The 13,216-nt window shown below is 49.7% G+C and overlaps 1 protein-coding gene across 7 annotated transcripts in view; it reads right to left on the minus strand.

Annotated features, from left to right (window-relative positions):
- Nucleotides 1-13,216, minus strand: part of DOP1A (DOP1 leucine zipper like protein A) — a 65,780-nt gene that overhangs the window by 6,746 nt on the left and 45,818 nt on the right. For all 7 annotated transcript variants that reach the window (XM_064169263.1, XM_064169264.1, XM_064169261.1 and 4 more), the window contains 12 exons: nucleotides 12,817-12,942; nucleotides 11,722-11,856; nucleotides 10,974-11,029; nucleotides 9,747-9,851; nucleotides 8,117-8,183; nucleotides 6,845-6,989; nucleotides 6,304-6,383; nucleotides 5,694-5,803; nucleotides 5,391-5,540; nucleotides 3,509-3,570; nucleotides 1,982-2,134; nucleotides 864-1,000 (listed from right to left, as the gene is read on the minus strand). In XM_064169263.1, the coding sequence (XP_064025333.1) occupies nucleotides 864-1,000; nucleotides 1,982-2,134; nucleotides 3,509-3,570; nucleotides 5,391-5,540; nucleotides 5,694-5,803; nucleotides 6,304-6,383; nucleotides 6,845-6,989; nucleotides 8,117-8,183; nucleotides 9,747-9,851; nucleotides 10,974-11,029; nucleotides 11,722-11,856; nucleotides 12,817-12,942 (1,326 nt within the window). The remainder of the gene's footprint in view (nucleotides 1-863; nucleotides 1,001-1,981; nucleotides 2,135-3,508; nucleotides 3,571-5,390; nucleotides 5,541-5,693; nucleotides 5,804-6,303; nucleotides 6,384-6,844; nucleotides 6,990-8,116; nucleotides 8,184-9,746; nucleotides 9,852-10,973; nucleotides 11,030-11,721; nucleotides 11,857-12,816; nucleotides 12,943-13,216) is intronic.

Below are 13,216 nucleotides of genomic sequence, written 5' to 3' on the forward strand. Positions count from 1 at the left end.
CTTGACAGGCTCAGAATTAGCTGCATCCATTGCTCTAACAATGCACTTAACTCTGAAAAGGAGACCTTTTCTCCTTTTGTTGCTCACATCTGTGGCTAGCTAAGGGCAGGGCAGGTGCCTACAGATACCTAAAAACTAAGCCACAGCAGTGATTCTGATTTGCTCTCTGTGCTAGCCAGCCCCTTGGGAAGCCCTCAGCTCAGAGCTTAACAAACCACAGGGCACGCTGACTGCTCCGCTGTGCTCCCACTGCCAAAGCTGAAACCCAAGCATATGTGTCAAATAATCAACTCTGTAGACTCCACAGGTAGCAGCTCTGAAAAAAAGTTTCTCCTGTCCTGTTATGCACAGCAAAACAAGGCAAAAAGAAAGAAGAATGAAGAGAAGTAAAAAAGCAAGAAGAAGGCTCAGTGGAGCCTTGTATAAATCTAGTTACAAAGCTTCAGCCACATTGGGGTCTGAATGACCACCACCTGCAAACACAGTATGGGTTCTGACTCCTCTATGCAGCCTCTCATCCTCACAGCTGGAGGAAGAAGGCAAAATGAGAAGCTAGAAACACTGAGCAGAGAGTGGGAGTGGTAGAAAGGCTACATATGCAAACACAGGCATGAACTGAAGGGGGAGTCAGCATGCAACAACAAAGAGAAATGCCAGTTTAATTCAGGAGGCATCTGAACAGCTCAAACAAACAGCGTGAGCCAAGGGCATGGGGCAGACAAAACCCACAGCCATCAGCAGTGCCCAGGAGAAGGCAGCCTGCAGCCTGTGTCTACTGCACATTTACATGCACAGTATCTGGAAGAGGTTGTGTTGAAACGGTTCAGAAGGAAGGAGTCTGTGCCTCAGCTGTGCTAACTCACCAGCTCAGTGATCATGGTTGGCCAGAGTGAGGTCAGGTGCTGTGGAGACATTCTTAAAAGCAGCACTCTGAAAAACAGGAACACCTGGGAATGCAGGGTGGGCACCTGTGGCAAACGCAGACTTTCCACCAGCCTTTCTGAAACAAAAATCCAACAAGACTTCCTCAGTCCAGAGCCATCCCAGCCTGCATGTCCTCCTTCCCTTGGCCACTCTCACTTGTTACTCATTTCTGCAGCACCGACCACGTTGCTGCTTCAGCAAGCAATAAAAGTGAGACCCCTCAAACCTGTGCTGCTGCATACTTGTAAGTTGTCCAGCTAAGTGCAGTAACACATCTGAGAGCTCTGCTCAGCTGATGCTGTGCTGCACTCCACAGGGGAAAAGGAGTTAACAGATTCAAACAACAGCACAACAGCCTGAACCACAAGGACACAGTCTTAAAAGGCTGCATCACAGAATCATTGGAGGTCCCTTCCAACCCAGACCATTCCAGCTCCATGTCCTTCCTATACCACCAGAGCAGATGGGCTGCTGCTCAGGCATGATAGGCTCTAATTTAACCACAAACAGCACTCAGCATCCAACGTACAGCTGAAGCAGACCTACACATGCCCAGTGTGCAAGGCCAGGCTGGATGAAGCCTTGAGTGACCTGTTCTAGTGGGAGGTGTCCCTGCCTATGGGGGGCGCTGGAACTGGCTGAACTTTGAGGTCCCTTCCAACCTAAACCATTCTATCATTCTACCACTTTGATCCCATTCTGTGCTCCACAACCTCCCTGGGCAACCTGTGCCAGGCTCTCACCACCCTCACTGCAAACAACTTCTTCCTAACAGCCAGTTTCAATCTCCCCTCTGCCACTTCAAACCCATTCCTCCTCCTCCTGCCATGACAAGACCTTGTCAATAGTCCCTCCCCAGCCCTCTTGGAGCCCCCTTCAGGTCCTGCAAGGTCACTCCAAGCTCTCCTGGAAGCCTTCTCTTCTGCAGGCTGCAGAGCCCCAACTCTCTCAGCCTGTGCTCAGAGCAGAGCTGCTGCAGCCCCAGAGGACAAACCCACTTGCTGTTAGCCTGATACACAACCACTCCTCCACTCACCAGTGACCCATTTTCACTGACCTTGTATGTCTGGCAGGTATTTCTGGTACTGGTCTATCTCACTGCTGAAGATGGCAAAGGCCAGCCTCTTGAGCAGCATGGCACGCTGCTCCAGCTCCACGTCGCGGTTAGCAAACAGATTGAGGGAACTGCTCTGGGCCACAGCCACTCGAGCTGGAAGAGAAAGCCAGAGCAGAGACAAGCATCAGCATTCCCTTTCTGGCTGCCTTTGGGGCACTCCTTGCTTTCCTGGCAGCAATGAAGTTCACCAGCAGGTGCTGAGGTGAGCGCTCTGCAGGGGGCTGGGGACTCAGATACTTCCTTTGTTGTACAACACAGCTTGCAGGAACAGATTCTTACAAGTCTGCAACATGCAGAATCAGATTTTCCTCAAGCAGAGCTACTGTCAGCTCTTACAAAACCCAGCCAACCAAAAAACCCACAAAAATACCCATACCAAGGGGAATAAAACCTCACAAAATCCCCCAGCCCACCAAAAAACCTACCCCAAGCCCCACAGAAAGCCCCCAGCCAACCAAAATACCCCAACCCCCACAAAGAAACCCTACCAACCTAAATAAACCACAAAACAACTCCCAACCAACCTAAATAAACCACAAAACAACTCCCAACCAACCTAAATAAACCACAAAACAACTCCCAACCAACCTAAATAAACCACAAAACAACTCCCAACCAACAAAAATAAACCACAAAACTCAAGCAACCAAAAAAACCACCAAAAAACTCTCAAGCAAAACACACCACAAAAACCCTCCCAGCCAACCAAACTAAGCCCTAAAAAGACTCCCAGCCAACCAAAATAAGCCTCAAAAAACCCTCCCAACCAACCAAAAAAAAAACCCATAAATAAACCCACAAAAACCCCTCAAGCAACCAAAAAAACCCACAAGAAACTCTCCTGACCAAAATAAACCACAAAAAAAACAACTAACCAAAATAAACCCACACCCCCCCAAGAAACTCACAAATAAACATCAACCAACCAAAAGCTCACCACAAAAAAGCCTCAACCAGCCAAAACAAACCACAGAAAAACCCCAATCAAGCCCCAAAAAGCCCCAACCAAGCAGCCTAAAAAAAACCCAACCAACCAAAAAATAGAACCCCCTAAAACCCCCTCCCCAAACAACCAAAATAACCCCACAAAACCCCAAGCAAACAACCCCTCCCCCAATCTCAGCCCCCTTCCCCCACCAAACAAACACAACCAACAACAACCCCCCCCAAATCCACACAAGCCCCAAACCACCCCCCCAAACCCCACCCCACACTTCCTCTGCTCAAGCAGCTTTGCCACCCAGGCACAACTCGCTGTGTGTCAGGACAGTCTCTGACTTGAAGTGATCTTATTTATGGACCCCAAGAAACAAGTTGGAGGCATAAAAACCCAACCAGCCAAACCCATGGGACAGAGGAAAGGGCTCGGAACCAAGGCTGAAGAAATGTTTTCTTCAGGCTATTTACTTGGCCCTGTTTTAGTGTTTCCCCTGGGAGAAAGCCACTACCAGGTTACTAAATACTTACTCATCAGGTCTCTGAAGGTGGTTTTGTCATGTGTCATCAAGTTATCCATAATAGCTCTCCAGCTAGAAGGGGAAGATTGCACAGAAATCAGAAGGGCAAGAAAGCAGCAGGAACTGACAGGGATATTTCCAGAGCTTTTTAATTCAGGCTACAGCTTTCAGTTCATTCTCTCTGCTCAGCTCAGTCTCTGCTTTCGCTTGCTGCTATTTGATCTCAAACTCCACTTCCCAAGCACTCCTCTCAAAGTAAATCCAGGATGCCATCCAGAGGGACCTTGAGAGGCTAAAGGTGAGCCTATGGGAATCTCATGATGCTCCACAGGGCCAAGCACAGGGGCCTGCACCTGAGTGGGAACCATCTCAAACACGGGCACAGGCTGGGCAGGGAGTGGGGATTGAGAGCAGCCCTGCAGAGAAAGCTGCATGGGAAGAAGTGTAGCCAGCAGGCTGATGGAGCTGACTGATGCTCTGCTCTAGTCAGACCCCACCTGAGCTACAGCTCTGGTGCTCCCCAGCATGTAAGATAATCATCACCCTGCTGGAGCAGGTCCAGAGACAGCCCACAAAGATTAGCAGGAGACTGCAGCAGCTTCCCTGTTAAAGACTGAGACCCTTAGGGTCTGCAGGCTGAGGCAATGGCTTCAAAATAGAGCAGATCAGATTGAGATTGGATGTCAGGAACAGGTTCTGCACCAGGAGGCTGCTGGAACTCTGCAGCAGGTTGCCCAGGGAGGTGGTTGTGGCCCTATGCCTGGAGATACTGAAGGTGAGGCTGGAGAGGGCTGTGGGGAGCCTGCTGTAGTTGAGGATGTCCCTGGTGAGTGCAGGGTGGGTTGGACTGGATGAGCTTTAGAAGTCCCTTCCCCCCCAGATGATCCTATGATTCTATGGAGAAGAGAAGGCTCTGAGAAGACCTTACAGCATCCCTCCAGTACTTAGAGGGAGCCTACTGGGAAGCTGGGGAGTGACTGTTCCCCAAGGCATGCAGTGGCAGGAGGAGGGATAACAGTTTTAAACCAGCTGGAAACTTAGCTAAGATATAAAGGACAAGTGCAAGACAGTGGAACAGGCTGCCCAGAGAGCTGTGGGTGCCTCAGCCTTGGAAGTGTTCAAGGGCAGGCTAGATGGGGCTTTGAGCAATCTGGGCTAGTGGGAAGTGCCCCTGCCCGTGGCAAGAGGTTGGTACTGCTAGGTGGGGCTCCAACACACATTGTACAGCTCTACAAAATGCTAACCACTTTCACAGCCACAGAATCAACCAGGTTGGACAAGACCTCTGAGATCATCCAGTCCAACCTAGCACCTAACACCTTCTGATTAACTAACCCTTGGCACCAGTGCCTCATGCAGCCTTCTCTTAAACACCTCCAGCCACGGCCACTCCACCACCTCCCTGGGCAGCCCATTCCAATGCCAATCACTCTCTCTGCCAACAACTTTCTCCTAACATCCAGCCACAACCTGCTCTGGCACAGCTTGAGGCTGTGTCCCCTTCTTCTGTCCCTGGGTGCCTGGCAGCAGAGCCCAACCCCACTTGGCTACAGCCTCCCTGCAGGCAGCTGCAGACAGCAATGAGCTCTGCCCTGAGCCTCCTCTGCTGCAGGCTGCACACTCCCAGCTCCCTCAGCCTCTCCTCACAGGGCTGTGCTCCAGGCCCCTCCCCAGCCTTGCTGTCCTTCTCTCAACACCTTCCAGCACCTCAGCATCTCTCTTGAACTGAGGGGCCCAGAACTGGACACAGCACTCAAGGTGTGGCCTGAGTAGTGCTGAGCAGAGGGGCAGAAGAACCTCCCTTGTCCTGCTGCCCACACTGCTCCTGAGCCAGCCCAGGATGCCATTGGTTCTGCTGCCCACCAATATAAGCAGGGAGAAGAAAGCCTTACTGGTTAACACATGAAGCATCCATCTGGAAGAAAGTGGAATCCATGAAGAGGTCAAATGCTTCCTTCTTCCATGCCCTCCTTGTATACTGATAGCCACTGAGACTGCTTAGCAGCTGGACACAGGCTCGGTAGCTGGATGCGTTGTGAGCACTGAACAACAAACAGAGCCAAGAGGAAACAGATCTGAATTGCTGCTTTCTACAAAGCTTGTGAGACATCTAACCCTGCTGCCACTTCAGTGCCAGCCATCTCATTTCAGCTGGCTGCAGAGCCCCACAGCAGTTCAGCAGGCTGTAAGGATACCTGTGATTCCGGAGGTAGGGAACAACATAGTGCATGATATTTACAAGCAAAGGGATAACTCTCTCCTTTTCATCACTGTAGAAAACCATATCCAAGAGGTGAGCCAAAACCTGTGGGAGGAAAGGGAGACACATTATCATGCACTCTTAAACTGCCTTCTATCTACTCTGCAGCACTCCTCCCCATCATGTGCTGTACTGAATGTTCAGCTTGGCGACAGCAGTGACCAAATGTGCTGTACAAAATCCAGAGCACAAAGATGCCCTCATTGCTACAAACTAAGGTAAAGGCACAGAGCCATCAGCTCCTGGGCAAAGCATTCTACAGAACTAAGCTACAGACAAACCCAAATAACAAGGATAACTGTGATTATCAGCAGGAAACAACACAAAGTTCATGGCCAAAGAGGTTTCCTACGCTGCACATCTGAAGGGCTGTGCTTCATGGCTCCCTCCTCCCATGGAGCCTCTCTAACTGGGTCACTGGCAATGCTTTCTGTACTGTTAAAACACAGGACCCAGTGTTCCCCATTACATCTCTTGCCCCAAGCTTTTCCTAATCTAAACACTAACTCTAAGACAGGATTCATTACATCTGAGGAGACATTTACCTCAGAAAGTAAGGTCAATGCATGGACACTGTAAACAGATGGAGTTATGCTTGATGTTTCCATTGCTGGAGACAACATATCTACAGGAAGATAACAAAGATGTCCACAGTCACTCTGCTTAAGCCATCATTTACTTTACAAGCATGTTTTAGTAGCATGTATTATGCAGGTCACAGAAACACACAGGTTGGAGAAGCCCCTCAGGATCACCAAGTCCAACCATTAACTCTGCTCTACAAAGTTCACTCCTAAACCATATCCTTAAACATATGGAGTGCACTGTCAGCAAGTTTGCTGAGGACACCCAGCTGGGTGGAGTGGCTGAGACACACCAGAGTTGTGTTCAGAGGGACTGAGGCAGGCTGAGAGTTGGGCAGGGAGAAATTGAATGAGGTTCAACAGGGGCAAGGTAAGTGTGAGGTGCTAATGCCTGAACAAACCAGAAGCAATTTAAACACATTCAAATAGACTAAAGCTGTTCCCTTTGCTCAGTTTGGTCTATCAACACATTGTTTAAAATAAAAGATGGAAACAAAACTACCTTCAACATCTGATTCTAAGTTGTTTCCATCAACCATGATCTTGGGGGAGGGCTTCACCTCTAAGTTGCGTCTCAGCCAAGTGGTCTGTTCCAAGGAGGAACCAGCAATTGCCCCAATGGCATCCACGATCTTGTGTGTCACATCCTGGCAGGAAAAAAACACCTCAGGCATTTGAAAAGCTGTGTGCAGAAGGGCTGCATGGCTTGTCCTGACATGCTTAAGCAGAAAATCCTTATCACTAGCTCAGTATCAAACTGCTTTCAAATCACTTCTGTTCCAGGTGCTGGATGGTGTCCAGGGAAAGGCCACGAGGATGAGTGAGCAGAGGGCTGGAGCTGCTCTGCTGTGAGGAGAGGCTGAGGAAGTTGGGGGTCTGCAGTCTGGAAAGGAGAAGGCTCCCAGATTACCTTATTGTGGCCTCTCAGTGTCTGACAAGAAAGCTGGGGAGGGACTTTTTAGGCTGTCAGCTAGTGACAGGACTGTGGGGAGTGGAACAGAGCTGGAAATGGGGAGATTCAGCCTGGATGTTAGGAAGAAGTTGTTCAGCATGAGGGTGGTGAGAGCCTGGCAGGGGTTGCCCACAGAGGTGGTGGAAGCCTCCTCCCTGGAGGTGTTTAAGGCCAGGCTGGCTGAGGCTGTGGGCAGCCTGCTCTGGTGTGAGGTGTCCCTGGGCATGGCAGGGGGGTTGGAACTGGCTGATCCCTGTGGTCCCTTCCAGCCCTGACTGAGTCCATGATTCTGCATTAGCAGTGACTAAGAACTCCACAGAACATGAGGTCTTTTTCAACAGATAACACAGATCTCACAGAACGTCAGGGGCTGGAAGGGACCTCAAAATATCTTCTAGTCCAGCCCCTCTGCATATCATAGAATGGTTCGGGTTGGAAGGGACTTCAAAGCTCATTCAGTTCCAACCCCGCTGTGCCACAGGCAGGGACACCTCCCACTAGAACAGGTCACTCAAGCCCTCATCCAGCCTGGTCCTGAACAGCTCCAGGGAGGGAGCATCCACAACCTCCCTGGGCAACCTGTGCCAGTGTCTCACCACCCTCACTGCAAAGAACCTTTTCCTAACATCTAGTTTCAATCTCCCCTCTGGCAGTTTAAACCCATTACCCCTCATCCTGTTGCTGCAAGACCTTATCATGGGTTATAAATAGTAGTAAGTAGAAGACACTGAAAAGTCAGACTCCAGTACTCCTATCTCAGATGATTCTTAGCAACCCCAGGCATTTATTGCTCAGCAGTTTCAAAAGAGACTGATTTCTTACCTGGAGATCTCTCTGATCTTTCTTGTTTTCCAGGCTTGGGTTTTTCATAATGAACTCGTTAAGAACACTGAAAAAAACCACATGTGTGAGTATGGATTTTCTTCTCACATTACCCAAAGAGTTTAGAAGGTCTTAAGAAGTCTCCACGCACAACAGCTGTGTATTAAACCTTCAGACACTGCTGCTTACCACCAGCGTAGAAAACATTTCCCTGAGTTTGTTAGTGTTGATCATAGGCTGAAAGTTTAGCAGGAACTTGGTTTTCTAGGCCATGCACTAAAGTGTCTCCAGAGACAGGTGGCTAGGGGAGGTAAACTCAGCATTCAAGAAAATCACAGAAGGCACTTCTGAAGAGCACTGAGTCCAACCTCCCTGCCAAAGCAGCTCTCACAGAAATGCAGTCAGGTGGTTCCTGACAGTGGCTTTCTACACAGACTCACACAGTTCTTACTCTTTAGCTGGCCCTGGAGATGAAATTCTCACCTGTTTCAGAAAACAGTTCTCTTTAGCTAGCCAAGTTGTGTGCTAATGCATGGAAATGATTTGTCTTAACATCAGCTGCTCTGTGCTGCTTTGCCAAGATGTTTATGGACAGTTACATGTGTGAGGGAGAGGAGCACCTCAAGGCCTTGTCTCCACAAGACTCTCTGAGCTCAGAGCTCTGGTTTCTCGCTTGTGCAGTGGTTCAGTAGCTGCAGTATCTTGTCCACAAGGAGCTGTAGGGTAGTGGAAAACGCCACCTTGTGAACTGTAACTAGAAGCCATTGTTACTTGTGCCTGGGAGAAGACTCTGCTCACACGAAGGCATTGTCAGAGGTTCCAGTGTCTTTCATGGAAGCAGTGACAGTGTCCCAACAGCAAATCTTGAGGGGTGAGTAGGAGCCTCACAAAGAAGGACTGTGTGGCAGTGTGCTGGTTCACAGCATCACAGGGTGACAGGGGTTGGATGGGACCTCTGCAGACCTTCCAGTCCAACCCCTGCCAGAGCAGGAGCAGAGAATCCAGCACAGGTCACACAGGAACACCTCCAGACAGGGCTGGAAAGGCTCCAGAGAAGGAGACTGCACAGCTTCTCTGGGCAGCCTGTGCCAGGGCTCTGTCACCCTCACAGAACTTGCTCCCCATGCTGAGGGGGAACTTCCTGTGCTGCAGTTTGTGCCCCTTGTCCTGTCACAGGCCCCCACGGAAGAGTCCTCCTCCTGACAGCCAGCCTTCAGGCATTTATAAACAATAACAAGATCCCCTCTCAGCCTTCTTTTTAACAAAATGGCCCTGGCAGCTTTACAGAGCAAATCACCTTCAATGTTCTGTGTCTAACGCTCCACAAAGAGCTGGAAGGAATCCTCTGCAAGCCTACATATGCCCAAGAAAGATTAATGTTAATTATTCTGTAAGAAACCCCAGGACCTTCCATCTACAATTTGAAGAGGCTGAATCACTCAATCAGCAAGGGAAAAGTGTGGTTCACATCCTACTGTAACAGAGACATTTCCTATGTGCAACCAGCCCCCGGGGCAGAAACTGATTTGACAAACTGAGCAGGGGAGGCTGGAGGCCACTGGACCCTGCAGTGTGACTGCACACTGGCACCTGAGCCTCCCTGCAAACTGAAAATCTTAAGAGCACTTACCCGAGTATGAGGAATTGTCCTGGAGCCGGAAGACCAACCTGGATGGAATCTTTTAAGAGAAGCAGCAGTGCTGCCCAGCTGTCTACTAAGCTGGTCACTGGAATCCTACGGGAGAGAGCACGGATGGCAATGACATCATCATTGCTCTCAGGTGTTCTCCACTTTCCTGCCACCTGACAGTTCTCCTGTCAAATATTGTGATTCCACATTCACATTATTCCCTAGTTTTGTCCATTTAATATTAGGTGGCCACACCAAATCATTAGATCAGGAGAGGGCAGCAGAAGAGTGTACTCTGAACACACACACACACACACACACACACACTTGCAGTCCAAGGTTGGAATGGTATCAATGAGTCACAGCACAGTTAAGATCACAGAATCATTGAATGGTTTGGATTGGGAGGGGCCTCCAAAGGTTACCCAGTCCAACTCCTTCTGCGCTCAGCTGGGACATCCTCAACCAGACCAGGTTGCCCAGAGCCCTCTCCAGCCTCACCCTGCACATCTCCAGGCATGGGGCACCAACCACCTTCCCTGGGCAACCTGCTGCAGTGTTCCAACACCCTCATGCTGCAGAACCTGTTCCTAACATCCAATCTCAATCTGCTCTGCTCTAGTTTGCAGCCATTGCCCTCGTCCTGTCCCTGCAGCCCTTTGCAAACAGTCTCTCTGCAGCCTTCTTGCAGGTACTGGAAGATGATTGTTAGGTGTCCCATGAGCCTCCCCTTCTGCAGGCTGCACACCCCCAGCTCCCTCAGCCTGTCTTTGTAGCAGAGCTGCTCCAACACCCTGATTGTCTTTGTGGCCCTCTTCTGGACCTGCTTCACCATGTCCTTCCTATACTGAGGGCCCCAGAGCTGGACGCAGCACTGCAGGTGAGGTCTCAGCAGAGCAGAGCAGAGTGACAGAATCCCCTCTCTGGCTCTGCTGGCAGCACTGCTTTGGATGCAGTGCAGGCTGGGATTTGCTGCAGGCTCACACTGATCAGCTTTCCCTGGGCAGGGGGCAGATTTCCTGCAGGATTTTAAGGTGAGCAGGAAAGGTGATGCAGAACCAGAACTCACAAAATGAATCCCTTTCTTTTTTTCGGATCCCTACAGCTCATCCCCACCCTTCTCCATGATTCACATGACACAGGCTACTTCTCATCCCAGGGAAGGTGGAAAAGGATTTAATTGTCCACCTGCCTCTTGATGACAGAAATGTGAAACTGCTGTCTTACCTTTGAGTATAAGCATAGAAAAACTGCAACATGCAGACTTCCAGTGAAAGATGTTTCTAGAGAAGAGATACAAACCCTGTGTCAACAGCAGAAGTGAGGGACTCCCTTCTCCTCACTTTGAAAGGCACAACTGACAACGCTATCATGACAGAATATATTCATGGCAAATATCCACTGAGGCAAATATTAGCATTATATTGCAGTCTTTTCCCCTCCTCTTATCCTCACTTCCCTTTCTCACTTGAAAAAAAATCCTAGGCTCCATCTCCCTGATGTTCCCTTAACACAGGCAGCCTGCCCCCAGGAGTCGCAGCTTTGTGCACAAGGAATAGCCAGGATTCTGGAGCTGTCCACTAAATCAGTGAATGCCAGGGGCTGGAAGGTCCCCCAGGGATCATAGAGCCCAACCCCCTTGTCATAAGCAGGATCACCCAGGGCAGGCTTCACGGGCACACAGGTGGGTTTTGAAAGTCTCCAGAGAAGGAGACTTTACAACATCTCTGGGCAGGCTCTGCCAGGGCTCTGTCACCCTCCCAACAGACAAGTGTCTTCTCATGTTGAGGTGGAACCTCCTGTGCTCCAGCTTGTACCTGTTGTTCCTTGTCCTATCACTGGGCACCACTGAAAAGAGCCTGGCACCTTCATCTTGGTGCCCACCCCTCAGATACTGATAGACATTGCTCAGATCCCCTCTCAGCCTTCTCTTCTCCAGACTAAACCCCCAGGACACCTCCCCCAAGCTTCATACCTTGTCCTTTGCTATGGCTGGAGGCTGCTTCAGAACTTCTTTCACTGTTTGTATAACAGTCTCAGTTCTCATCACACTGATAGAGCGAACCAGCTCCACCAGCAGAAGTTGTTCTTCACCTGCTGCAGGAATAACCTAAAAGAATCAGAAGTGTACCACAGATTATCATCACAGACAATATCCACACCAACATTAAGGCACCTGACTTCATGCTATTGAAATGTTAGTGATCAACAGTTCATCTGGAGGTTTGCAATCACTGACTCCTTTCCTGAAGACTTCAGGAAGATTTTCTCATTCTGAAGTGACTTGGTAGCTGCCTGACAGTAGAGCTGCTAATTAGAAATGTAAGATATCTTAAGGGGGGCTACAAGAAAGCTGGGGAGGGACTTTCTAGGATGTCAGGCAGTGATAGAATTAGGGGCAATGAAATAAAGCTAGAAATGGGTGGATTTGGACTGGATGTTAGGAAGAAGTTCTTCAGCATGAGAGTGGCGAGACCCTGGAGTGGGTTGCCCAGGGAGGTGTTGGAAGCCTCATCCCTGGAGGTGTTTAAGGCCAGGCTGGACAAATCATAGAATCAACCAGGTTGATTCCAGCCCAACCTAGCATCCAGCCCAACCTAGCATCCAGCCCTGGCCAATCAACCAGACCATGGCACTAAGTGCCCCAGCCAGACTTGGCTTCAACACCTCCAGGCACAGCCACTCCACCACCTCCCTGGGCAGCCCATTCCAATGCCAATCACTCTCTCTGCCAACAACTTCCTCCTAACATCCAGCCTAGCATAGCTTGAGAATATTTCCCCTCGTTCTGTTGCTGGATGCCTGGGAGAAAAGCCCAATCCCACCTGGTTACAACCTCCTTTCAGGTAGTTGTAGAGAGCAATGAGGCTCTAGACAGACTGATCTAGTGTGTGGGGTTGGAACTAGATGATCCTTGTGGTCCCTTCCAAGCCTGACTGATTCCAAGAGAAACATTGTGCATATGTCCCACACTGTTTTCCCCAGTGGAATGCCTGCTGCTGCTTTACTGCTCCAAAATCCCTGACAGCTTCCCCCACTACTTGAAGTGAGCACTGTAGCATAAACATACCTTTGTTCTAGAAACATTCTTATTTTGCCTCCTTTCGTTCCACACAAAGGCAATAGCAGCCATGAAGTGAACACCATGGTTCATTGAAATAGGGCCCAAGAGCTCCAGAATCTGCTGCCTCAAATTCTGCAACGTGGAAGCAGGACAGACACACCTTTAGGTGAGAGCTCCAGAGTGACATTCACAACAGCCAGCAGCAAAGCCCTGCTTGGGTGGTAACTACCACTAACTGCTGCAAAAACGGAAGAAGGCACTCGGAGGGTTCATTAAGCTTTGTTCTGCACCTGGTGCCCTTCAATCACTTTCTTCATTGAGACAGAAAGAAAAGGAAGGTAAAACGCAGCTGTACAAGTGGTAACGAACTGGAAGCAACTAACAGAGAGTTACAGAACTAAAGCCC

This window comes from Pogoniulus pusillus, chromosome 31 (genome assembly GCF_015220805.1).
Source record: "Pogoniulus pusillus isolate bPogPus1 chromosome 31, bPogPus1.pri, whole genome shotgun sequence".
NCBI lineage: Eukaryota > Metazoa > Chordata > Aves > Piciformes > Lybiidae > Pogoniulus > Pogoniulus pusillus.